This window comes from Panulirus ornatus, chromosome 3 (assembly GCF_036320965.1).
Source record: "Panulirus ornatus isolate Po-2019 chromosome 3, ASM3632096v1, whole genome shotgun sequence".
NCBI lineage: Eukaryota > Metazoa > Arthropoda > Malacostraca > Decapoda > Palinuridae > Panulirus > Panulirus ornatus.
The window spans coordinates 34708073-34734827 of record NC_092226.1 but is presented as its reverse complement, the minus strand read 5'-3'; the positions used below and the strand labels follow the sequence as shown (position 1 = coordinate 34734827).

Sequence of the window (26755 nt, the reverse complement as noted above, 5' to 3'; positions counted from 1 at the left end):
TCAGTACACTCTCCACACCAATTGCCGTTTAAAGGAAAACCACGCACATTCCAGAGCGGTTTATGCGGCACACTTAAATTATACCATTATTTTCACTTAAAAATCGTGATAAAGCTGTTTTCGCATTATCGTTTCGTGAAGAGAGATGCTTCTTTACATGTTTAGAAAGTTTATAAGAACATAGTTTATCTGTAAGTGGTACGCGAACTGCGTCATTCAGGTAAGCTATCTCCATACTTTGGATATTATTGCAGATTTCTTTTCTTTTTCTTTCAAACTATTCGCCATTTCCCGCGTTAGCGAGGTAGCGTTAAGAACAGAGAACTGGGCCTTTGAGGGAATATCGCAGATTTTATATTGGTGTATTCATCATGCATATCGTTACCATCTCTTGCGTTGGTTAACGCAAGAGATGGTTTATTCTTAGCCCTAGAATTATTCACAGTTTTTGCTGAAACCCCCCACGGGAAATTTGTCCATTTCCAAATTATTTCAAGGAGATTTGGGTAATTTTTCTTGACCTTTACTCATGATTTCTGTTTGTTGATGTTTACATACCCTCACAGAGGCCCGAGGTGAAACTCCAAAAACGTAATCTACGTATTGTACAAAACTCCTTGGCTGTACACTATTCTTTTATTCATTAAAGACGTCCGTAATATTGTATAACATACCATTATACTAGTCATGTGGTATGAACACACATCATTACTGAGAATGTAAGTCTTTAGGAGGCATCATCATCTCAACAATGATGTGATCACCTAACTCCTACTTTGAGGACGATATTGATGAACGATATTGTTGGGTCAGGGGAGCATCACCATTTTGCTTCCAACATTGGACTATTTGCTTTTAAGTAGAATACAGTGGCCCTCCGTGTTAGTACAGCAGTGAACGTGTTGGAGAATATTTTGACGCTTTTACAGCAACTTATGTTAATGGGCAGGCGCGTTAAAAGACTGGTAGGGGTGGGGGAGTATTATCCCCGGCTCTGGGTTCTGAAAGGAGACTGGCCAATGTTTTTTCTTTAATTTCGCGCAATCCCATATAAGATATAAAGTGAAAAGCCATATCCTTACTTCGTCAGCATTACATTATAAACCAGGCATTTTGATTTGTTTGTGAGCTCATCGCTGTCACAATGTGGGATAATGTTTTTTTAACTATAAAAAATAAAAATTTAAGAATGAGATAAAGGATCCACCAGAACATTGCTGGGTCCCCCGGTCGACGGGGTGAAATGATTTCCTCATGGGAAAAAGGAAGACCATGGAGTCCAGGAAGGAGGAATCCTATCAATACAAGTGTAAATGATTCTAGTGTGCATCTATTGGTATATTGGTGATTTTGATGCTCAAAACATGTCTCATTCTACAACAGGTTTCTTTGTCCATATATAGTTTGTTGCATTTTTACTTGAATAGGTTTAATGTATAGAGTAATCTGTTAAAATACATATTGAGGTAACATGACGTTGCTAGCACTGTCGCCGGTGTGTTTTAGCGTTTAGCGATGTTGATTTAACGTTACCTTTCGCTGAACTTTCACATTATATGAACAAGAAAGGATATGGCTACACGAAAGAGCAGTAACATCGAAAGTTATATGGCCAGATCTTTCAAATGTATCGTTACTTGATATATATATTATATATATATATATATATATATATATATATAATTATTATTATTATTATTATTATTTTGCTTTGTCGCTGTCTCGCGCGTTTGCAAGGTAGCGCAAGGAAACACGAAAGAAATGGCCCAACCCACCCTCCTACACATGTATATACATACACGTCCACACACGCAAATATACATCCCCATACATCTCAATGTACACATATATATATACACACACAGACACATACATATATACACATGCACACAATTCACACTGCCTCAATTAATTCCCATTGCCACCTCGCCACACATGGAATAACATCCCCCCCCCCCCCCATGTGTGCGAGGTAGCCCTAGGAAAAGACAACAAAGGCCCCATTCGTTCACACTCAGTCTCCAGCCGCCATGCAATAATGCCCGAAACCACAGCTCCCCCTCCACATCCAGGCCCCACAGAATCTTCCATGGTTCACCCGAGACGCTTCACATGCCCTGATTCAATCCATTGACAGCACGTCGACCCCTGTATACCATATCGATCCAATTCACTCTATTCCCCGCCCGCCCCTCACCCTCCTGCATGTTCTGGCCTCGATCACTCAAAATCTTTTTCACTCCATCCTTCCACCTCCAATTTGGTCTCCCACTTCTCGTTCCCTCCACCTCCGACATATCTATCCTCTTGGTCAATCTTTCCTCACTCATTCTCTCCATGTGCCCAAACCATTTCAAAACACCGTCTTCTGCTCTCTCAACCACGCTCTTTTTATTTCCACACATCTCTCTTACCCTCATATTACTTACTCTATCAAACCACCTCACACCACACATTGTCCTCAAACATCTCATTTCCAGCACATCCACTCTCCTGCGCACAACTCTATCCATAGCCCACGCCTCGCAACCATACAACATTGTTGGAACCACTATTCCTTCAAACATACCCATTTTTGCTTTCGGAGTTAATGTTCTCGACTTCCACACATTCTTCAAGGCTCCCAGGATTTTCGCCCCTCTCCCCCACTCTATGATTCACTTCCGCTTCCATGGTTCCAGATCCACTCCCAGATATCTAAAACACTTCACTTCCTCCAGTTTTTCTCCATTCAAACTTACCTCCCAATTGACTTGACCCTCAACCCTACTGTACCTAATAACCTTGCTCTTATTCACATTTACTCTTAACTTTCTTCTTTCACACACTTAACCAAACTCAGTCACCAGCTTCTGCAGTTTCTCACATGAATCAGCCACCAGCGCTGTATCATCAGCGAACAACAACTGACTCACTTCCCAAGCTCTCTCATCCCCAACAGACTTCATACTTGCCCCTCTTTCCAAAACTCTTGCATTCACCTCCCTAACAACCCCATCCATAAACAAATTAAACAACCATGGAGACATCACACACCCCTGCCACAAACCTACATTCACTAACAACCAATCACTTTCCTCTCTTCCTACACATACACATGTCTTACATCCTCGATAAAAACTTTTCACTGCTTGTAACAACTTGCCTCCCACACCATATATTCTTAATACCTTCCACTGAGCACCTCTATCAACTCTATCATATGCCTTCTCCAGATCCATAAATGCTACATACAAATCCATTTGCTTTTCTAAGTATTTCTCACATACATTCTTCAAAGCAAACACCTGATCCACACATCCTCTACCACTTCTGAAACCACACTGCTCTTCCCCAATCGTATGCTCTGTACATGCCTTCACACTCTCAATCAATACCCTCCCATATAATTTACCAGGAAAATATATATAATGTGAATAAGAGCAAGGTTATTAGGTACAGTAGGGTTGAGGGTCAAGTCAATTGGGAGGTAAGTTTGAATGGAGAAAAACTGGAGGAAGTAAAGTGTTTTAGATATCTGGGAGTGGATCTGGCAGCAGATGGAACCATGGAAGCGGAAGTAGATCATAGGGTGGGGGAGGGGGCGAAAATCCTGGGAAAAGTCTTCAGAATGTGTGGAAGTTGAGAACATTATCTCGGAAAGCAAAAATGGGTACGTTTGAAGGAATAGTGGTTCCAACAATGTTGTATGGTTGCGAGGCGTGGGCTATGGATAGAGTTGTGCGCAGGAGGATGGATGTGCTGGAAATGAGATGTTTGAGGACAATGTGTGGTGTGAGGTGGTTTGATCGAGTAAGTAACGTAAGGGTAAGAGAGATGTGTGGAAATAAAAAGAGCGTGGTTGAGAGAGCAGAAGAGGGTGTTTTGAAATGGTTTGGGCACATGGAGAGAATGAGTGAGGAAAGATTGACCAAGAGGATATATGTGTCGGAGGTGGAGGGAATGAGGAGAAGTGGGAGACCAGATTGGAGGTGGAAAGATGGAGTGAAAAAGATTTTGTGTGATCGGGGCCTGAACATGCAGGAGGGTGAAAGGCGGGCAAGGAATAGAGTGAATTGGATCGATGTGGTATACCGGGGTTGATGTGCTGTCAGTGGATTGAATCAGGGCATGTGAAGCGTCTGGGGTGAACCATGGAAAGCTGTGTAGGTATGTATATTTGCGTGTGTGGATGTATGTATATACATGTGTATGGGGGTGGGTTGGGCCATTTCTTACGTCTGTTTCCTTGCGCTACCTCGCAAACGCGGCGGGAGACAGCGACAAAGCAAAAAAAAAATATATATATATATATATATATATATATATATATATTTTTTATATATATATATATATATATATATATATATATATATATATATATATATATATATATATATATATATATATTTATATTTATTTATTATTATTTTGCTTTGTTGCTGTCTCCCTCGTTTGTGAGGTAGCGCAAGGAAACAGACGAAAGAAATGGCCCAACCCACCCCCATACACAATGTATACACACACACGTCCACACACGCAAATATTCATACCTATACATCTCATTGTACACACATACATACATACTCAGACACACACATATATACCCTATGCACACAATTCACACTGTATGCCCCCATTCACTCCCATCGCCACCTCGCCACACATGGAATACCTTCCCCCTTCCCCCTCATGTGTGCGAGGTAGCACTAGGAAAAGACAACAAAGGCCCCATTCGTTCACACTCAGTCTCTAGCTGCCACGCAATAATGCCCGAAGCCACAGCTCCCTTTCCACATCCAGGCCCCACTCAACTTTCCATGGTTTACCCCAGACGCTTCACATGCCCTGATTCAATACACTGACAGCACATCAACCCCGGTATACCACATCGATCCAATTCACTCTATTCTTTGCCCTCCTTTCACCCTCCTGCATGTTCAGGCCCTGATCACTCAAAATCTTTTTCACTCCATCTTTCCACCTCCAATTTGGTCTCCCACTTCTCCTCGTTCCCTCCACCTCCGACACATATATCCTCTTGGTCAATCTTTCCTCACTCACTCTCTCCATGTGCCCAAACCATTTCAAAACACCCTCTTCTGCTCTCTCAACCACGCTCTTTTTATTTCCACACATCTCTCTTACCCTTACATTACTTACTCGATCAAACCACCTCACACCACACATTGTTCTCAAACATCTCATTTCCAGCACATCCACCCTCCTGTGCATGACTCTATCCATAGCCCACGCCTCGCAACCATACAACATTGTTGGAACCACTATTCCTTCAAACATACCCATTTTTGCTTTCCGAGATAATGTTCTCGACTTCCACACATTCTTCAAGGCTCCCAGGATTTTCGCCCCCTCCCCACCCTATGATTCACTTCCGTTGTTAGGGAGGTGAATGCAAGAGTTTTGGAGAGAGGGGCAAGTATGCAGTCTGTTGTGGATGAAAGAGCTTGGGAAGTGAGTCAGTTGTTGTTCGCTGATGATACAGCACTGGTGGCTGATTTGGGATGAGAAACTGCAGAAGTTGGTGACTGAGTTTGGTAAAGTATGTGAAAGAAGAAAGCTGAGAGTAAATGAGAATAAGAGGAAGATTATTAGGTTCAGTAGGGTTGAGGGACAAGTCATTTGGGAGGTAAGTTTGAATGGAGAAAAACTGGAGGAAGTGAAGTGTTTTAGATATCTGGGAGTGGATTTAGTAGCAAATGGAACCATGGAAGTGGAAGTGAGTCAAGGTAGGGGAGGGAGTGAAGGTTCTGAGAGTGTTGAAGAATGTGTGGAAGGCGAGAACGTTATCTCAGAGAGCAAAAATGGGTATGCTTGAAGGAATAGTGGTTCCAACAATGTTATATGGTTGTGAGGCGTGTGCTATAGATAGAGTCGTGTGGAGGAGGGTGGATGTGTTGGAAATGAGATGTTTGAGGACAATATGTGGTGTGAGGTGGTTTGATCGAGTAAGTAATGAAAGGGTAAGAGATATGTGTGGTAATAAAAAGAGTGTGGTTGATAGAGCTGAAGAGGGTGATTTGAAGTGGTTTGGTCACATTGAGAGAATGTGTAAGGAAAGATCGACAAAGAGGATATATATGTCTGAGGTGGATGGAATGAGGAGAAGTGGGAGACTAAATTGAAGATGGAAGGATGGAGTGAAGAAGATGTTGAGCGATCGGGGCCTGAACATACAGGAGTGTGAAAGGTGTGCAAGGAATAGAGTGAATTGGAACGATGTGGTAAACTGGGGTTGACGTGCTGTCATTGGATTGAACCAGGGCATGTGAAGAGTCTGGGTTAACCATGGAAAGTTTTGGCCTGAATGTGGAAAGGGAGCTGTGGTATCGGTGCATTACACATGACAGCTAGAGACTGTGTAAACGAATGTGGCCTTTTTTGTCTTTGTCCCGCTGCTTTGCGCTGGGGGAGGCTGTGCCATTTCATGTGTGGGGGGTGGCGACAGGAATGGATGAACACAGCAAGTGTGGATGGGTACACATGTATATATGTGTGTCTCTGTGAATGTATATGTTGAGATGTGTAGGTACGTATATGTGTGTGTGTGGGCGTTTATGTGTGAACATGTGTATGAGGGTGGGTTGGGCCATTCTTTCATCTGTTTCCTTGCGCTACCTCGCTAACGCTGGAGACAGCAACTAAGTGCGATGAATATAATAAATATACGTATATCTAACTTAATCGCTGATTCCCGCGTTAGCAAAGTAGTGCCAGGAACAAAAAAAGGCCTACTACACACACACACACGCATGACAAAGTTCCTCATTGGAGTTTGGTTAAGAAACTAGATCTATAAAAAGGAATAAAGGATGGACTCCTTCACTGGACAGAAGAATACCTTATTGGAGTGGAAGGAAAGGTCACAGGGAAGAGGTGCATCCTTGAAGTGAGCTGGGGTTACAAGTAGTGTGCCACAGGTGCTTATTCTTGGGTCTTTTGCTATTCTTGGTGTATATAAATGACTTGCCTGATGGACTGTAATCATTCATAAACATGTTTGCTGATGATTGCATCAGCATAAACATGATTGCATCTTTGAAAGGGTAAATAGAGGAGCAACTAAGATGCTATCTGAATTAAAAGAAATGAGATAAAAGTGAGAGCTGAGGGATACAAAGGTGTCCAAAGCGTAGGAGAGGAGAAAGAGACCCTGACAACAGCCTTCAAGTTTCTAAATCAGGTGGGTGATAATGACTTGGAAAAGTACTTGAAGATATGCAGCACCATGTTCACCAGAGTACATAACAGAAAGCTGGATAAAAAGCTTGTAAGAAAGGATGTTAAGTACTGATTTAGTGATAAGTTGGTGGATGGTTAGACTAAGCTAAACAATGAGGCAGTGAATGCTGGGAGTTTACATAGTTTAAAAAGTCTACTTGATGATTTAGAAAAGTTCAGAAGACTGAACCCCACAAGTATAGAAAGTATATAGAAAGTATAAATGGTAATTACAAATAGATAGTTGATAAGATTTTAAGGCTTAAGAACACTGTGAACATAGAAACATTTATTTGCAATTTTACATACACAGACTGACTCGCTTCTCCATGACTGCATGATTCAGGTCTTAGGAACCAAGAAAACAAGGAACTATCAAACAGTAAAATCCTTGTACAATAATGAAGATGAAAATACATTAAGATTCTTCCATAGACCTATTCACATCAGTAACATAAACACCTAATGTGCATTAGGTTTTCACTTGGAAAATATGAGCATGCACTAACAATATGCTGATTCCTTAATTTCTGCTGTATTATTATTCACTATATCCAAATGCAAGTACAAAAATATCTCGACAACCAATAACATTATTGGCCACGTATTATTTTTCATGTCCTTACTTCTCCAGACATTATGATTGTGAACAGCTTACCACGTACGTGATGTTTTGGATAAGCAGGATTGTGATTAATCTTTGTATTTTCATAGATAAAGATACCTTTGGAAATTGCTACACTCATGGTGATTGTACTGTCTTGACAACCAAACACTATTATGACATTTTGCTAAGCTTGCTTGTATATTATAACTTAAAAGCTTTCATATCAATCATACATACAGCATTCAAAAACAAATAAAAATCATTTGTATTTTCTTAACATCCAGTTACACACACAATGCACTGAAGTAGCTGTAAATTTTATGTTCATGAGATTCAAACTACACAATCCATGTTATGAAATAAATGTATATACTTCATCTTATGTACATATACGTCAATTGCATACTGATTCTGTAGACTATGTTTATCTACAGTGAACCTTCACGTGAGTTCATATCCAGTCAATCTATGTGACTTTCATGTACTCCTGATGTCGAAGATTTTCTTGCAGCATATACTATTCACACACAATGGTGTGATACAAGTAATATTTAAAAGTTCAGTTGAATTATAAGAGATGATTTTTCAGATGCATCACTAAATAACCATACACACCCAACAATAAAAGGAATCATCCACATAAAGCGTACTGAACACATTAGTTGATAACATAGAAATCATGTACTGTTAAAAAAATATAACAGGTTGGGCAGAGTTTAAATCTTTTAAGGAAAATTATATTCCTGTTATGTTCTATACCAAACTATAGGTTAAAACATAAAATATCAGTATTCCATATATATTTAGTGTTAACTGAATAGCTAGTACCTCTTATACATATGTACTATGCTTCTTAAGCAACACATCTGAAGCATGTTGTATTATTTCCTTACCTGGTTCTGATTTGGAAAGCTTTCCCCAATGCTCAAAAGTCGTAGAAATACTGTTGTGGAAAGAATTATCTTGTTACTGATTCTTGCATACCTATGAATGCTTTTCCTATTTATTTATTGATCCAACTGATAGATTCAGCAGTTAGTCAGTACTAAGATATATTTGAACATCAATGTGAGCTTACTCTTCCATTTGGTTTTTCAATTTTTGAATACTTGAACTGAATTAAGCCATGGTTGGTGGGGCTCCAAGCTGAAAGGAAAAATTATAATTCAGTTTACACAGAATATGTGATTATGAAGTTAAGGTCTTTATGGTGATAAATTAGCTTGTTCCTGCAGTGTTATTCTATACAGATACAAATTTAAAGATATTGCCTTCTTAGTAAGCTGCTAAACAAGATGCATAGCACAAGTAATGCATGAAAAGAAACAATTGATACTTGTATCTGACAGGATATATTATTTTTTAGTAAGCTACAAGCCTGCTCTCAAGTTTGTATACCTATATGATTCATATGCAAAAAGAAAAATATGTGAAAAGGAGAAATTCCACAGGTGAGTAGTGCACAAAAAAAGTTCACATTCAGGATACTTGAATAGTTGACTGATTATAGGAAGTGAAATACCACGAGAAGGGGTTTCATTTAAGTAACCATAGAATGATAACGAGTTTCATTAGGGAACTTTCCATGAAGATGGTTGTGAGACACACTAAAAAGGAAAGAAAGCATACTAAAAATACCTAATGGGGAAAGACACTTTGAAACATAGGGTAATGATTAAGCTTATAATTTAATTTGAGGATGATAGGGAAATATTCAAGGGTTCAATTTAGAAGCATTTTTACTGTAGGGGAAACAACACCAGGACATTGGGTTGAAGAAGTCTCGCAGTGCACTGTAATTGGCAGAAGGGACATGACTTTGGGTGTTATGATACTAGGATCCATATGGGGCTCTCATATTCCTGATGTTTTCCCACATGTTCTGAAGCTATGTGCAGAGACCTTTGCTGGGATGCTCAAAATGTTCTGTATCTCCCAAGAGGAAACTGTACTGCCAAAAGGGTTAAAGAAGGCAGATATCATGCTAATATTTAAGAGAGGTGATTGGCATATCTTTTGGAATTACAGACCAATCTCGGTAATACATATGGTCTGTAAAGTTGTGAAAAAATAGTTACAAAGCAAATGGATGTAATTACCTATTTCTACCACATGGGGAGGAGGTTTACACTCGTGGGGCCCTATCTCTTGAACATTCTCTCTCGTACAAACTATTATTATTTATTATTTTGCTTTGTCGCTGTCTCCCGCATTAGCGAGGTAGCGCAAGGAAACAGATGAAAGAATGGTCCAACCCACCCACATACACATGTATATACATACACGTCCACACATGCAAATATACATACCTATACATCCCTGGGGATAGGGGAGAAAGAATACTTCCCACGTATTCCCTGCGTGTCGTAGAAGGCGACTGAAAGGGAAGGGAGCGGGGGGCTGGAAATCCTCCCCTCTCGTTTTTTTTTTTTTTCCAAAAAAGAAGGAACAGAGAAGGGGGCCAGGTGAGGATATTCCCTCTAAGGCCCAGTCCTCTGTTCTTAACGCTACCTCGCTAACGCGGGAAATGGCGAATAGTTTAAAAAAAAAAAAAAAAATCTCAACGTATATATATATATATATATATATATATATATATATATATATATACATATATATAATATATATATATATATATTTTTTTTTGCTTTGTCGCTGTCTCCCGCGTTTGCGAGGTAGCGCAAGGAAACAGACGAAAGAAATGGCCCAACCCACCCCCATACACATGTATATACATACGTCCACACACGCAAATATACATACCTACACAGCTTTCCATGGTTTACCCCAGACGCTTCACATGCCTTGATTCAATCCACTGACAGCACGTCAACCCCGGTATACCACATCGTTCCAATTCACTCTATTCCTTGCCCTCCTTTCACCCTCCTGCATGTTCAGGCCTCGATCACACAAAATCTTTTTCACTCCATCTTTCCACCTCCAATTTGGTCTCCCTCTTCTCCTCGTTCCCTCCACCTCCGACACATATATCCTCTTGGTCAATCTTTCCTCACTCATTCTCTCCATGTGACCAAACCATTTCAAAACACCCTCTTCTGCTCTCTCAACCACGCTCTTTTTATTTCCACACATCTCTCTTACCCTCACGTTACTTACTCGATCAAACCACCTCACACCACACATTGTCCTCAAACACCTCATTTCCAGCACATCCATCCTCCTGCGCACAACTCTATCCATAGTCCACGCCTCGCAACCATACAACATTGTTGGAACCACTATTCCTTCAAACATACCCATTTTTGCTTTCCGAGATAATGTTCTCGACTTCCACACATTCTTCAAGGCTCCCACACATGAAATGATTAGCCCCTCCCCCCGCATGTGCGCGAGGTAACACTAAGAAAAGACAACAAAGGCCACATTTGTTCACACTCAGTCTCTATCTGTCATGTATAATGCACCGAAACTACAGCTCCTTTTCCACATCCAGGGCCCACAAGACTTTCCATGGTTTACCCCAGACGCTTCATATGCCCTGGTTCTGTCCATTGACAGCACGTCGACCCCGGTATACTACATTGTTCATACATACATTAAATAACCCAACCAACCAGTCAACAATACAGTCATCCCCGTTTTTAATAAATTCCACTGCAATACCATCCAAACCCGCTGCCTTGCCAGCTTTCATCTTCTGCGGAGCTTTTACTACCTCTTCTCTTTACCAAATCATTCTCCCTAACCCTCTCACTTTGCACACCACCTCGACCAAAACACCCTATATCTGCCACTCTATCATCAAACACATTCAACAAACCTTCAAAATACTCACTCCATCTCCTTCTCACATCACCACTACTTGTTATCGCCTCCCCATTAGCCTCCTTCATGAAGTTCCCATTTGTTCCCTTGTCTTATGCACTTTATTTACTACCTTCCAAAACATTTTTTATTCTCCTAAAATATAATGATACTCTCTCACCCCAACTCTCATTTGCCCTCTTTTCCACCTCTTGCACCTTTCTCTTGACCTCCTGCCTCTTTCTTTTATACATCCCCCACTCATTTGCATTATTTCCCTGTAAAAATCATCCAAATGCCTCTCTCTTCTCTTTAACTAATAATCTTACTTCTTCATCCCACTGCTCATTACCCTTTCTAAGGGTTGAGGGACAAGTCAATTAGGAGGTAAGTTTGAATGGAGAAAAACACGAGGAAGTGAAGTGTTTTAGGTATCTGGGAGTGGTTTTGGCAGTGGATGGAACCATGGAAGTGGAAGTGAATCATAGGGTGAGGGAGGGGGCGAAAGTTCTGGGATCGTTGAAAAATGTGCGGAAGTCGAGAACCTTATCTTGGAAAGCAAAAATGGTTATGTTTGAAGGAATAGTGGTTCCAACAATGTTATATGGTTGTAAGGCGTGGGCTATAGGTAGAGTTGTGCGGAGGAGGGTGGATGTGCTGGAAATGAGACGTTTGAGGACAATATGTGGTGTGAGGTGGTTTGATCGAGTAAGTAATGAAAGGGTAAGAGAGATGTGTGGTAATAAAATGAGTGTGGTTGAGAGAGCAGAAGAGGGTGTTTTGAAATGGTTTGGTCACATGGAGAGAATGAGTGAGGAAAGATTGGCAAAGCGGATATATGTGTCAGACGTGGAGGGAACGAGGAGAAGTGGGAGACCAAATTGGAGGTGGAAAGATGGAGTGAAAAAGATTTTGAGTGATCAGGGCCTAAACATGCAGGAGGGTGAAAGGCATGCAAGGAATAGAGTGACTTGGATTGATGTGGTATACCGGAGTCAACATGCTGTCAATGGATTGAACCAGGGCATGTGAAGTGTCTGGGGTAAACCATGTAAAGTTTTGTGGGGCCTGGATGTGGAAAGGGAGCTGTGGTTTCAGTGCATTATGCATGACAGCTAGAGACTGAGTGTGAATGAATGTGGCCCTTGTTGTCTTTTCCTAGCGCTACCTCGCGCACATGTGGGGGAGGGGGTTGTCATTTCATGTGTGGCGGGGTGGCGACGGAAATGAATAAGGGCAGACAGTTTGACTTATGTACATGTGTATATGTGTGTATGTCTGTTTGTGTATATATATGTATATGTTGACATGTATAGGTATGTATATGTGCGTGTGTGGACGTGTATGTATATACATGTGTATGTGGGTGGTTTGGGCCAGTCTTTCGTCTGTTTCCTTACGCTACCTCGCTAACTCAGGAGACAGTGACAAAGTATAATAAAAATATATATATATATATATATATATATATATATATATATATATATATATATATATATATATTTTTTTTTTTTATACTTTGTCGCTGTCTCCCGCGTCTGCGAGGTAGCGCAAGGAAACAGACGAAAGAAATGGCCCAACCCCCCCCCATACACATGTATATACATACGTCCACACACGCAAATATACATACCTACACAGCTTTCCATGGTTTACCCCAGACGCTTCACATGCCTTGATTCAATCCACTGACAGCACGTCAACCCCGGTATACCACATCGCTCCAATTCACTCTATTCCTTGCCCTCCTTTCACCCTCCTGCATGTTCAGGCCCCGATCACACAAAATCTTTTTCACTCCATCTTTCCACCTCCAATTTGGTCTCCCTCTTCTCCTCGTTCCCTCCACCTCCGACACATATATCCTCTTGGTCAATCTTTCCTCACTCATTCTCTCCATGTGCCCAAACCACTTCAAAACACCCTCTTCTGCTCTCTCAACCACACTCTTTTTATTTCCACACATCTCTCTTACCCTTACGTTACTTACTCGATCAAACCACCTCACACCACACATTGTCCTCAAACATCTCATTTCCAGCACATCCATCCTCCTGCGCACAACTCTATCCATAGCCCACGCCTCGCAACCATACAACATTGTTGGAACCACTATTCCTTCAAACATACCCATTTTTGCTTTCCGAGATAATGTTCTCGACTTCCACACATTCTTCAAGGCCCCCAGAATTTTCGCCCCCTCCCCCACCCTATGATCCACTTCCGCTTCCATGGTTCCATCCGCTGCCAGATCCACTTCCAGATATCTAAAACACTTCACTTCCTCCAGTTTTTCTCCATTCAAACTCACCTCCCAATTGACTTGACCCTCAACCCTACTGTACCTAATAACCTTGCTCTTATTCACATTTACTCTTAACTTTCTTCTTCCACACACTTTACCAAACTCAGTCACCAGCTTCTGCAGTTTCTCACATGAATCAGCCACCAGCGCTGTATCATCAGCGAACAACAACTGACTCACTTCCCAAGCTCTCTCGTCCCCAACAGACTTCATACTTGCCCCTCTTTCCAAAACTCTTGCATTTACCTCCCTAACAACCCCATCCATAATCAAATTAAACAACCATGGAGACATCACACACCCCTTCCGCAAACCTACATTCACTGAGAACCAATCACTTTCCTCTCTTCCTACACGTACACATGCCTTACATCCTCGATAAAAACTTTTCACTGCTTCTAACAACTTTCCTCCCACACCATATATTCTTAATACCTTCCACAGAGCATCTCTATCAACTCTATCATATGCCTTCTCCAGATCCATAAATGCTACATACAAATCCATTTGCTTTTCTAAGTATTTCTCACATACATTCTTCAAAGCAAACACCTGATCCACACATCCTCTACCACTTCTGAAACCACACTGCTCTTCCCCAATCTGATGCTCTGTACATGCCTTCACCCTCTCAATCAATACCCTCCCATATAATTTACCAGGAATACTCAACAAACTTATACCTCTGTAATTTGAGCACTCACTCTTATCCCCTTTGCCTTTGTACAATGGCACTATGCACGCATTACGCCAATCCTCAGGCACCTCACCATGAGTCATACATACATTAAATAACCTTACCAACCAGTCAACAATACAGTCACCCCCTTTTTTAATAAATTCCACTGCAATACCATATATATATATATATATATATATATATATATATATATATATATATATATATATATATATATATATATTTATTATATTTTATTATACTTTGTTGCTGTCTCCCGCGTTTGCGAGGTAGCGCAAGGAAACAGACGAAAGAAATGGCCCAACCCCCCCCCATACACATGTATATACATACGTCCACACACGCAAATATACATACATACACAGCTTTCCATGGTTTACCCCAGACGCTTCACATGCCTTGCTTCAATCCACTGACAGCGCGTCGACACCGGTATACCACATCGTTCCAATTCACTCTATTCCTTGCCCGCCTTTCACCCTCCTGCATGTTCAGGCCCCAATCATTCAAAATCTTTTTCACTCCATGTTTCCACCTCCAATTTGGTCTCCCCCTTCTCCTCATTCCCTCCACCTCCAACACATCTATCCTCTTGGTCAATCTTTCCTCACTCACTCTCTCCATGTGCCCAAACCATTTCAAAACACCCTCTTCTGCCCTCTCAACCACGCTCTTCTTATTTCCACACATCTCTCTTACCCTTACATTACTCACTCGATCAAACCACCTCACACCACATATTGTCCTCAAACATCTCATTTCCAGCACATTCACCCTCCTGAGCACAACTCTATCCATGCCCACGCCTCGCAACCATACAACATTGTTGGAACCACTATTCCTTCAAACATACCCATTTTTGCTTTCTGAAATAATGTTCTTGACTTCCACACATTCTTCAAGGCTCCCAGGATTTTCGCCCCCTCCCCTACCCTACCCTATGATTCACTTCTGCTTCTATGGTTCCATCCGCTGCCAGATCCACTCCCAGATATCTAAAACACTTTACTTCCTCCAGTTTTTCTCCATTCAAACTTACCTCCCAATTGACTTGACTCTCAACCCTACTGTACCTAATAACCTTGCTCTTATTCACATTTACTCTTAACTTTCTTCTTTCACACACTTTACCAAACTCAGTCAACAGCTTCTACAGTTTCTCACATGAATCAGCCACCAGCGCTGTATCATCAGCGAACAACAACTGACTCACTTCCCAAGCTCTCTCATCCCCAACAGACTGCATACTTGCCCCTCTTTCCAAAACTCTTGCATTCACCTCCCAAACAACCTCATCCATAAACAAATTAAACAACCATGGAGACATCACACACCCCTGCCGCAAACCTACATTCATTGAGAACCAATCACTTTCCTCTCTTCCTACACGTACACATGCCTTACATCCTCGATAAAAACTTTTCACTGCTTCTAACAACTTGCCTCCCACACCATATATTCTTAGTACCTTCCACAGAGCATCTCTATCAACTCTATCATATGCCTTCTCCAGATCCATAAATGCTACATACAAATCCATTTGCTTTTCTAAGTATTTCTCATGTACATTCTTCAAAGCAAACACCTGATCCACGCATCCTCTACCACTTCTGAAACCACTCTGCTCTTCCCCAATCTGATGCTCTGTACATGCCTTCACCCTCTCAATCAATACCCTCCCACATAATTTCCCAGGAATACTCAACAAACTTATACCTCTGTAATTTGTGCACTCACTCTTATCCCCTTTGCCTTTATACAATGGCACTATGCACACATTCCGCCAATCCTCAGGCACCTCCACATGAATCATACATACATTAAATAACCTTACCAACCAGTCAACAATACAATCACCCCCTTTTTTAATAAATTCCACTGCAATACCATCCAAACCTGCTGCCTTGCCAGCTTTCATCTTCCACAAAGCTTTTACTACCTCTTCTCTGTTTACCAAATCATTTTCCCTAACCCTCTCACTTTGCACACCACCTCGACCAAAACACCCTATATCTTCCACTCTATCATCAAACACATTCAACAAACCTTCAAAATACTCACTCCATCTCCTTCTCACATCACCACTACTTGTTATCACCTCCCCATTAGCCCCCTCTCACTGAAGTTCCCATTTGCTCCCTTGTCTTATGCACTTTATTTACCTCCTTCCAGAACATCTTTTTATTCTCCCTAAAATTTAATGATACTCTCTCACCCCAACTCTCATTTGCCCTCTTTTTCACCTCTTGCACCTTTCTCTTGACCTCCTGTCTCTTTCTTTTATACATCTCCCACTCATTTGCATTTTTTCCCTGCAAAAATCGTCCAAATGCCTCTCTCTTCTCTTTCACTAATAATCTTATTTCTTCATCCCACCACTCACTACCCTTTCTAATTAACCCACCTCCCATGCTTCTCATGCCACAAGCATCTTTTGCGCAGCCATCACTGCTTCCCTAAATGCATCCCATTCCTCCCCCACTCCCCTTACCTCCTTTGTTCTCACCTTTTTCCATTCTGTACTCAGTCTCTCCTGGTACTTCCTCACACAAGTCTCCTTCCAAAGCTCACTTACTCTCACCACTCTCTTCACCCCAACATTCTCTCTTCTTTTCTGAAAACCCATACAAATCTTCACCTTTGCCTCCACAAGATAATGATCAGACATCCCTCCAGTTGCACCTCTCAGCACATTAACATCCAAAAGTCTCTCTTTCGCGTGCCTGTCAATTAACACGCAATCCAATAACGCTCTCTGGCCATCTCTCCTACTTACATACGTATACTTATGTATATCTCGCTTTTTAAACCAGGTATTCCCAATCACCAGTCCTTTTTCAGCACATAAATCTACAAGTTCTTCACCATTTCCATTTACAACTCTGAACACCCCATGTATACCAATCATTCCCTCCACTGCCACATTACTCACCTTTGCATTCAAATCACCCATCACTATAACCCGGTCTTGTACATCAAAACCACTAACACACTCATTCAGCTGCTCCCAAAATACTTGCCTCTCATGATCTTTCTTCTCATGCCCAGGTGCATATGCACCAATAATCACCCATCTCTCTCCATCCACTTTCAGTTTTACCCATATTAATCTAGAATATACTTTCTTACATTCTATCACATACTCCCACAACTCCTGTTTCAGGAGTACTGCTACTCCTTCCCTTGCTCTTGTCCTCTCACCAACCCCTGACTTTACTCCTGAGATATTCCCAAACCACTCTTCCCCTTTACCCTTGAGCTTCGTTTCACTCAGAGCCAAAACATCCAGGTTCCTTTCCTCAAACATACTACCTATCTCTCCTTTTTTCACATCTTGGTTACATCCACACACATTTAGACACCCCAATCTGAGCCTGCGAGGAGGATGAGCACTCCCCGCGTGACTCCTTCTTCTGTTGCCCATTTTAGGAAGTTGAAATACAAGGAGGGGAGGGTTTCCAGCCCCCGCTCCCGTCCCCTCTAGTCGCCAAATATATATATGCTAGGTATAAATGCTTTTTATGATTAAGGTATAATATGCTCAAAAAATTGTACTTACAGTAAATGCATATGAGCGCACCACCAGAACACAATATATGGCAAGTCCTATGACAATGAGGTTGATGACTCCATTGGCAAAGTTCAGAGTAATCAGTGAAACCACAGCCAGGATAATGTAAATGAAAATTAAGATGCTTATCACCCATACCCAGCTCATCACATAGGCACGCTTATCCTGAAAATAAGATTTAATAGGTATACAAGGTATCTGTAAAATCAGTAATCTCATTTCTTTTACATTTACATTAACACATTCATACAGTAAGAAATGCATTCATACCATTTAACAGAAAGAAAGTGAAAGCAAAAAATCTCATTCCCTCCTAAACTGAAACAAGTTGCAAATAATGCTGAAACTAACATATTTTCTGGCATGTACAATGCATGAGCATATTAAATGTATCCCAATGTTAGAAAGAAATATCTTTAGGTTCATAGTAGTATTACATAATTACTTATACTATTAAAAAAATAATTTAGCATGTTTAGACCAGGCCTTTTTCTAAATCTAACACAGAAGTGTTCTCCCTGCAAAAAACTGAAACCACTTATTGATCACTCTCCTACACTCTCCTACACTCTCCTACTTAGTATATCTGCTGGCACTAGCCCAATTTTACTGTGCAATGATAAGTATGATTTACATGAATTTGGTATATACCCTTTTTTTTTTCCTTTTTTTTTTTTTTAGAAACGCATCCCCATGTACAACATAGAGATTATATTTTAGCTCTGCTATAATGTAAAGCAAAGTCTCCTACTAGAAGAGTAAAGTACAGGTGAAGATGGGGGTAACCATTTGTAAATAAGACAGGGTGACTTTATGCAGTGGCATTATCATGTACAATGAGATAAGGGGGTTATACTACTGCAGTAAAGAGCTCAACAATTGGGAATAGTTAGAATTTAGTGCCTCAAAGGGACACTCTAGTTTTCAAGAGAATCCAAGTTTCTTGCCGCTTTCTTATGATGTCCTCGTTGGTACACCTTTAGGGGTGGAACTGAAGGGGAGGTGTTGCTCAGCTCCATTAGGGCAATAGATTTTAGAACCCACAAACATGCTAGGTATACTGAAATAATGATGATAATGATAATGATAATTATTTATTTATTTTATTATTTTATTTTGCTTTGTCGCTGTCTCCTGCGTTAGTGAGGCAGTGCACGGAAAGAGATGAAAGAAATGGCCAAAACCACCCACATACACATGTATATACATACACGTCCACACACGCAAATATACATACCTATACATCTCAACCTATACATATATATACACACACAGACATATACATATATACACATGTACATAATTCATACTGTCTGCCCTTATTCATTCCCATCGCCACCCCGCCACACATGAAATAACAACCCCTTCCCCCCAAATGTGCGTGAGGTAGCGCAAGGAAAAGACAACAAAGGCCACATTTGTTCACACTCAGTCTCTAGCTGTCATGTGATAATGCACTGAAACCACAGCTACCTTTCCACATCCAGGCCCCACACAACTTTCCATGGTTTATCCCAGACACTTCACATGCCCTGGTTCAATCCATTAACAGTACGTCGACCCCGGTATACCACATCGTTCCAATTCACTCTATTCCTTGCACGCCTTTCATCCTCCTGCATGTTCAGGCCCCGATCACTCAAAATCTTTTTCACTCAATCTTTCCACCTCCAATTTGGTCTCCCACTTCTCCTCGTTCCCTCCACCTCCGACACATATATCCTCTTGGTCAATCTTTCCTCACTCATTCTCTACATGTGATCAAACCATTTCAAAACACCCTCTTCTGCTCTCTCAGCTACACTCTTTTTATTACCACACATCTCTCTTACCCTATTATTACTTACTCGATCAAACCATCTCACACCACATATTGTCCTCAAACATCTCATTTCCAGCACATCCACCCTCCTCCGGACAACTCTATCCATAGCCCATGCCTCGCAACCATATAACATTGTTGGAACCACTATTCCTTCAAACATACCCATTTTTGCTTTCTGAGATAATGTTCTTGACTTCCACACATTTTCCAACGCTCCCAGAACTTTCGCCCCCTCCCCCACCCTATGATTCACTTCTGCTTCCATGGTTCCATCAGCTGCCAAATCCACTCCCAGATATCTAAAACACTTCACTTCCTCCAGCTTTTCTCCATTCAAACTTACCTCCCAATTTACTTGTCCCTCAACCCTACTGTACCTAATAACCTTGCTGTTATTCACATTTGCTGTCAGCTTTCTTCTTTCACACACTTCACCAAACTCAGTCACCAGCTTCTGCAGTTTCTCACCCGAATCAGCCACCAGCGCTGTATCATCAGCGAACAACAACTGACTCTCTTCCCAGGCTCTCTCATCCACAACAGACTGCATACTTGCCCCTCTTTCCAAAACTCTTGCATTCACCTCCCTAACAACCCCACCCATAAACAAATTAAACAACCATGGAGACATCACACACCCCTGCCGTAAACCTACATTCACTGAGAACCAATCATTTTCCTCTCTTCCTACACGTACACATGCCTTACATCCTTGATAAAAACTTTTCACTGCTTCTAACAACTTGCTTCCCACACCATATACTCTTAATACCTTCCACAGAGCATCTCTATCAACTCTATCATATGCCTTCTCCAGATCCATAAATGCCACATACAAATCCATTTGCTTTTCTAAGTATTTCTCACATACATTCTTCAAAGCAAACACCTGATCCACACATCCTCTACCACTTCTGGAACCAGACTGCTCTTCCCTAATCTGATGCTCTGTACATGCCTTCACCCTCTCAATCAATACCCTCCCATATAATTTCCCAGGAATACTCAACAAACTTATACCTGTGTAATTTGAGCACTCACTTTTATCCCCTTTGTCTTTGTACAGTGGCACTATGCAAGCATTCTGCCAATCCTCAGGCACCTCACCATGCGACATACATACATTGAATAACCTTACCAACCAGTCAACAATACAGTCACCTCCTTTTTTTAATAAATTCTATCCTTCCAGAACATCTTTTTATTCCTAAAATTTAATGATACTCTCTCATCCCAACTCTCATTTGCCCTCTTTTTCACCTCTTGCACCTTTCTCTTGACCTCCTGTCTCTTTCTTTTATACATCTCCCACTCAATTGCATTTTTTCCCTTCAAAAATCGTCCAATATATATATATATATATATATATATATATATATATTATTTTTTTTTTATTATACTTTGTCGCTGTCTCCCGCGTTTGCGAGGTAGCGCAAGGAAACAGACGAAAGAAATGGCCCAACCCCCCCCCCCCATACACATGTATATACATACATCCACACACGCAAATATACATACCTACACAGCTTTCCATGGTTTACCCCAGACGCTTCACATGCCTTGATTCAATCCACTGACAGCACGTCAACCCCGGTATACCACATCGCTCCAATTCACTCTATTCCTTGCCCTCCTTTCACCCTCCTGCATGTTCAGGCCCCGATCACACAAAATCTTTTTCACTCCATCTTTCCACTTCCAATTTGGTCTCCCTCTTCTCCTCGTTCCCTCCACCTCCGACACATATATCCTCTTGGTCAATCTTTCCTCACTCATTCTCTCCATGTGCTCAAACCACTTCAAAACACCCTCTTCTGCTCTCTCAACCACGCTCTTTTTATTTCCACACATCTCTCTTACCCTTACGTTACTCACTCGATCAAACCACCTCACACCACACATTGTCCTCAAACATCTCATTTCCAGCACATCCATCCTCCTGCGCACAACTCTATCCATAGCCCATGCCTCACAACCATACAACATTGTTGGAACCACTATTCCTTCAAACATACCCATTTTTGCTTTCCGAGATAATGTTCTCGACTTCCACACATTCTTCAACGCTCCCAGAATTTTCGCCCCCTCCCCCACCCTATGATCCACTTCCGCTTCCATGGTTCCATCCGCTGCCAGATCCACTCCCAGATATCTAAAACACTTCACTTCCTCCAGTTTTTCTCCATTCAAACTCACCTCCCAATTGACTTGACCCTCAACCCTACTGTACCTAATAACCTTGCTCTTATTCACATTTACTCTTAACTTTCTTCTTCCACACACTTTACCAAACTCAGTCACCAGCTTCTGCAGTTTCTCACATGAATCAGCCACCAGTGCTGTATCATCAGCGAACAACAACTGACTCACTTCCCAAGCTCTCTCATCCCCAACAGACTTCATACTTGCCCCTCTTTCCAAAACTCTTGCATTTACCTCCCTAACAACCCCATCCATAAACAAATTAAACAACCATGGAGACATCACACACCCCTGCCGCAAACCTACATTCACTGAGAACCAATCACTTTCCTCTCTTCCTACACATACACATGCCTTACATCCTCGATAAAAACTTTTCACTGCTTCTAACAACTTTCCTCCCACACCATATATTCTTAATACCTTCCACAGAGCATCTCTATCAACTCTATCATATGCCTTCTCCAGATCCATAAATGCTACATACAAATCCATTTGCTTTTCTAAGTATTTCTCACATACATTCTTCAAAGCAAACACCTGATCCACACATCCTCTACCACTTCTGAAACCACACTGCTCTTCCCCAATCTGATGCTCTGTACATGCCTTCACCCTCTCAATCAATACCCTCCCATATAATTTACCAGGAATACTCAACAAACTTATACCTGTGTAATTTGAGCACTCACTCTTATCCCCTTTGCCTTTGTACAATGGCACTATGCACGCATTCCGCCAATCCTCAGGCACCTCACCATGAGTCATACATACATTAAATAACCTTACCAACCAGTCAACAATACAGTCACCCCCTTTTTTAATAAATATATATATATATATATATATTATTTTTTTTGCTTTGTCGCTGTCTCCCGCATTTGCGAGGTAGCGCAAGGAAACAGACGAAAGAAATGGCCCAACCCACCCCCATACACATGTATATACATACGTCCACACACGCAAATATACATACCTACACAGCTTTCCATGGTTTACCCCAGATGCTTCACATGCCCTAATTCAATCCACTGACAGCACGTCAACCCCGGTATACCACATCGATCCAATTCACTCTATTCCTTGCCCTCCTTTCACCCTCCTGCATGTTCAGGCCCCGATCACACAAAATCTTTTTCACTCCATCTTTCCACCTCCAATTTGGTCTCCCACTTCTCCTCGTTCCCTCCACCTCCGACACATATATCCTCTTGGTCAATCTTTCCTCACTCATTCTCTCCATGTGCCCAAACCATTTCAAAACACCCTCTTCTGCTCTCTCAACCACGCTCTTTTTCTTTCCACACATCTCTCTTACCCTTACGTTACTTACTCGATCAAACCACCTCACACCACACATTGTCCTCAAACATCTCATTTCCAGCACATCCATCCTCCTGCGCACAACTCTATCCATAGCCCACACCTTGCAACCATACAACATTGTTGGAACCACTATTCCTTCAAACATACCCATTTTTACTTTCCGAGATAATGTTCTCGACTTCCACACATTCTTCAAGGCTCCCAGAATTTTCGCCCCTTCCCCCACCCTATGATCCACTTCCGCTTCCATGGTTCCATCCGCTGCCAGATCCACTCCCAGATATCTAAAACACTTTACTTCCTCCAGTTTTTCTCCATTCAAACTTACCTCCCAATTGACTTGACCCTCAACCCTACTGTACCTAATAACCTTGCTCTTATTCACATTTACTCTTAACTTTCTTCTTTCACACACTTTACCAAACTCAGTCACCAGCTTCTGCAGTTTCTCACATGAATCAGCCACCAGCGCTGCATCATCAGCGAACAACAACCGATGGAGTGAGTATATATATATATATATATATATATATATATATATATATATATATATATATAAATAGTGTGGGAGGCAAGTTGTTAGAAGCAGTGAAAAGTTTTTATTGAGAATGTAAGGCATGTGTACGTGTAGGAAGAGAGGAAAGTGATTGGTTCTTAGTGAATGTAGGTTTGCGGCAGGGGTGTGTGATGTCTCCATGGTTGTTTAATTTGCTTATGGATGGGGTTGTTAGCGAGGTGAATGTAAGAGTTTTGGAAAGAGGGGCAAGTATGCAGTCTGTTGTGGATGAAAGAGCTTGGGAAGTGAGTTAGTTCTTGTTCGCTGATGATACAGCACTGGTGGCTGATTCATGTGAGAAACTGAAGAAGCTGGTGACTGAGTTTGGTAAAGTAAGTGAAAGAAGAAAGTTGAGAGTAAATGTGAATAAGAGCAAGGTTATTAGGGACAGTAGGGTTGAGGGACAAGTCAGTTGGGAGGTAAGTTTGAATGGAGAAAAACTGGAGGAAGTGAAGTGTTTTAGATATTTGGGAGTGGATTTGGCAGCAAATGGGACCATGGAAGTGGAAGTGAATCATAGGGTGGGGGAGGGGGCGAAAGTTCTGGGAGCCTTGAAGAATGTGTGGAAGTCGAGAACATTATCTCGGAAAGCAAAAATGGGTATGTTTGGAGGAATAGTGATTCCAACAATGTTATAAGGTTGCGAGGCGTGGGCTATGGATAGGAGGGTGGATGTGCTGGAAATGAGATGTTTGAGGACAATATGTGGTGTGAGGTGGTTTGATCGAGTAAGTAATTATAGGGTAAGAGAGATGTGTGGTAATAAAAAGAGTGTGGTTGAGAGAGCAGAAGAGGGTGTTTTGAAATGGTTTGGTCACATGGAGAGAATGAGTGAGGAAAGATTAACAAAGAGGATATATGTGTCAGAGGTGGAGGGAGTGAGGAGAAGTGGGAGACCAAGTTGGAGGTGGTAAGATTGAGTAAAAAAGATTGAGTGATCGGGGCCTGAACATGCAGGAGGGTGAAAGGCGTGCAAGGAATAGAGTGAATTGGAACGATGTGGTATACCGGGGTCGCCGTGCTGTCAATGGATTGAACCAGGGCATGTGAAGCATCTGGGGTAAATCATGGAAAGTTTTGTGGGGCCTGGATGTGGAAAGGGAGCTGTGGTTTCGGTGCATTATTACAAGACATCCCTTTCCTCCCTTACTCCCGTTACGTCCTTTGTTCTCAACTTTTTCCATTCTGTACTTAGTCTCTCCTGGTATTTCCTCACACAAGTCTCCTTCCCAAGCTCACTTACTCTCACCACTCTCTTCACCCCAACATACTCTCTTTTCTGAAAACCTGTACAACTCTTCACCTTCGCCTCCACAAGATAATGATCAGACATTCCTCCAGTTAACATCCAAAAGTCTCTCGTGCGCCTATCAACACGTAATCCAAAAACACACTTTGGCCATTTCTCCTACTTACATATGTATACTTATGTGTATCTCCCTTTTTAAACCAGGTATTCCCAATCACCATTCCTTTTTCAGCCCACAAACCTAGAAGCTCTTCACCATTTCCATTTACAACACTGAGTATCCTATGTACACCGATTATTCCCTCAACTGCCACATTACTCACCTTTGCATTCAAATCACCCATCACTCTAACCCGGTCTCGTGCATCAAAACTACTAACACACTCACTCAGCTGCTCCCCAAACACCTGCCTCTCATGATCTTTCTTCTCATGCCCAGGTGCATATGAACCAATAATCACCCATCTCTCTCCATCCACTTTCAGTTTTACCCATATCAATCCAGAGTTTACTTTCTTACACTCTATCACATACTCCCACCACTCCTGTTTCAGGAGTAGTGCTACTCCTTCCCTTGCTCTTGCCCTCTCACCAACCCCTGACTTTACTTCTGAGACATTCCCAAACCACTCTTCCCCTTTACCCTTGAGCTTCGTTTCACTCAGAGCCAAAACATCCAGGTTCCCTTCCTCAAACATACTACCTATCTCTCCTTTTTTCTCATCTTGGTTACATCCACACACATTTAGACACCCCAATCTGAGCCTTTGAGGAGGATGAGCACTCCCCATGTGACTCCTTCTTCTGTTTCCCCTTTTAGAATGTTAAAATACAAGGAGGGGAGGGTTTCTAGACCCCTGCTCCCGTCCCCTCTAGTCGCCAAATATATATATGCTAGGTATAAATGCTTTTTATGATTAAGGTATAATATGCTCAAAAAATTGTACTTACAGTAAATGCATATGAGCGCACCACCAGAACACAATATATGGCAAGTCCTATGACAATGAGGTTGATGACTCCATTGGCAAAGTTCAGAGTAATCAGTGAAACCACAGCCAGGATAATGTAAATGAAAATTAAGATGCTTATCACCCATACCCAGCTCATCACATAGGCACGCTTATCCTGAAAATAAGATTTAATAGGTATACAAGGTATCTGTAAAATCAGTAATCTCATTTCTTTTACATTTACATTAACACATTCATACAGTAAGAAATGCATTCATACCATTTAACAGAAAGAAAGTGAAAGCAAAAAATCTCATTCCCTCCTAAACTGAAACAAGTTGCAAATAATGCTGAAACTAACATATTTTCTGGCATGTACAATGCATGAGCATATTAAATGTATCCCAATGTTAGAAAGAAATATCTTTAGGTTCATAGTAGTATTACATAATTACTTATACTATTAAAAAAA

General features: G+C 41.4%; 1 protein-coding gene and 1 long non-coding RNA gene across 3 annotated transcripts in view; one reads left to right on the top strand and one right to left on the bottom strand.

Moving 5' to 3' along the window:
• LOC139762012 (uncharacterized) overlaps positions 1 to 26755 on the top strand; it is a 48781-nt gene that overhangs the window by 929 nt on the left and 21097 nt on the right. The gene's annotated exons all lie outside the window — the stretch shown is intronic.
• LOC139761995 (uncharacterized) overlaps positions 26249 to 26755 on the bottom strand; it is a 124342-nt gene continuing 123835 nt past the window's right edge. For both annotated transcript variants that reach the window (XM_071686778.1, XM_071686786.1), the window contains exon 5: positions 26249 to 26458. In XM_071686778.1, coding sequence (XP_071542879.1) covers positions 26264 to 26458 — 195 coding nt within the window. In that variant the 3' untranslated portion in view covers positions 26249 to 26263. The remainder of the gene's footprint in view (positions 26459 to 26755) is intronic.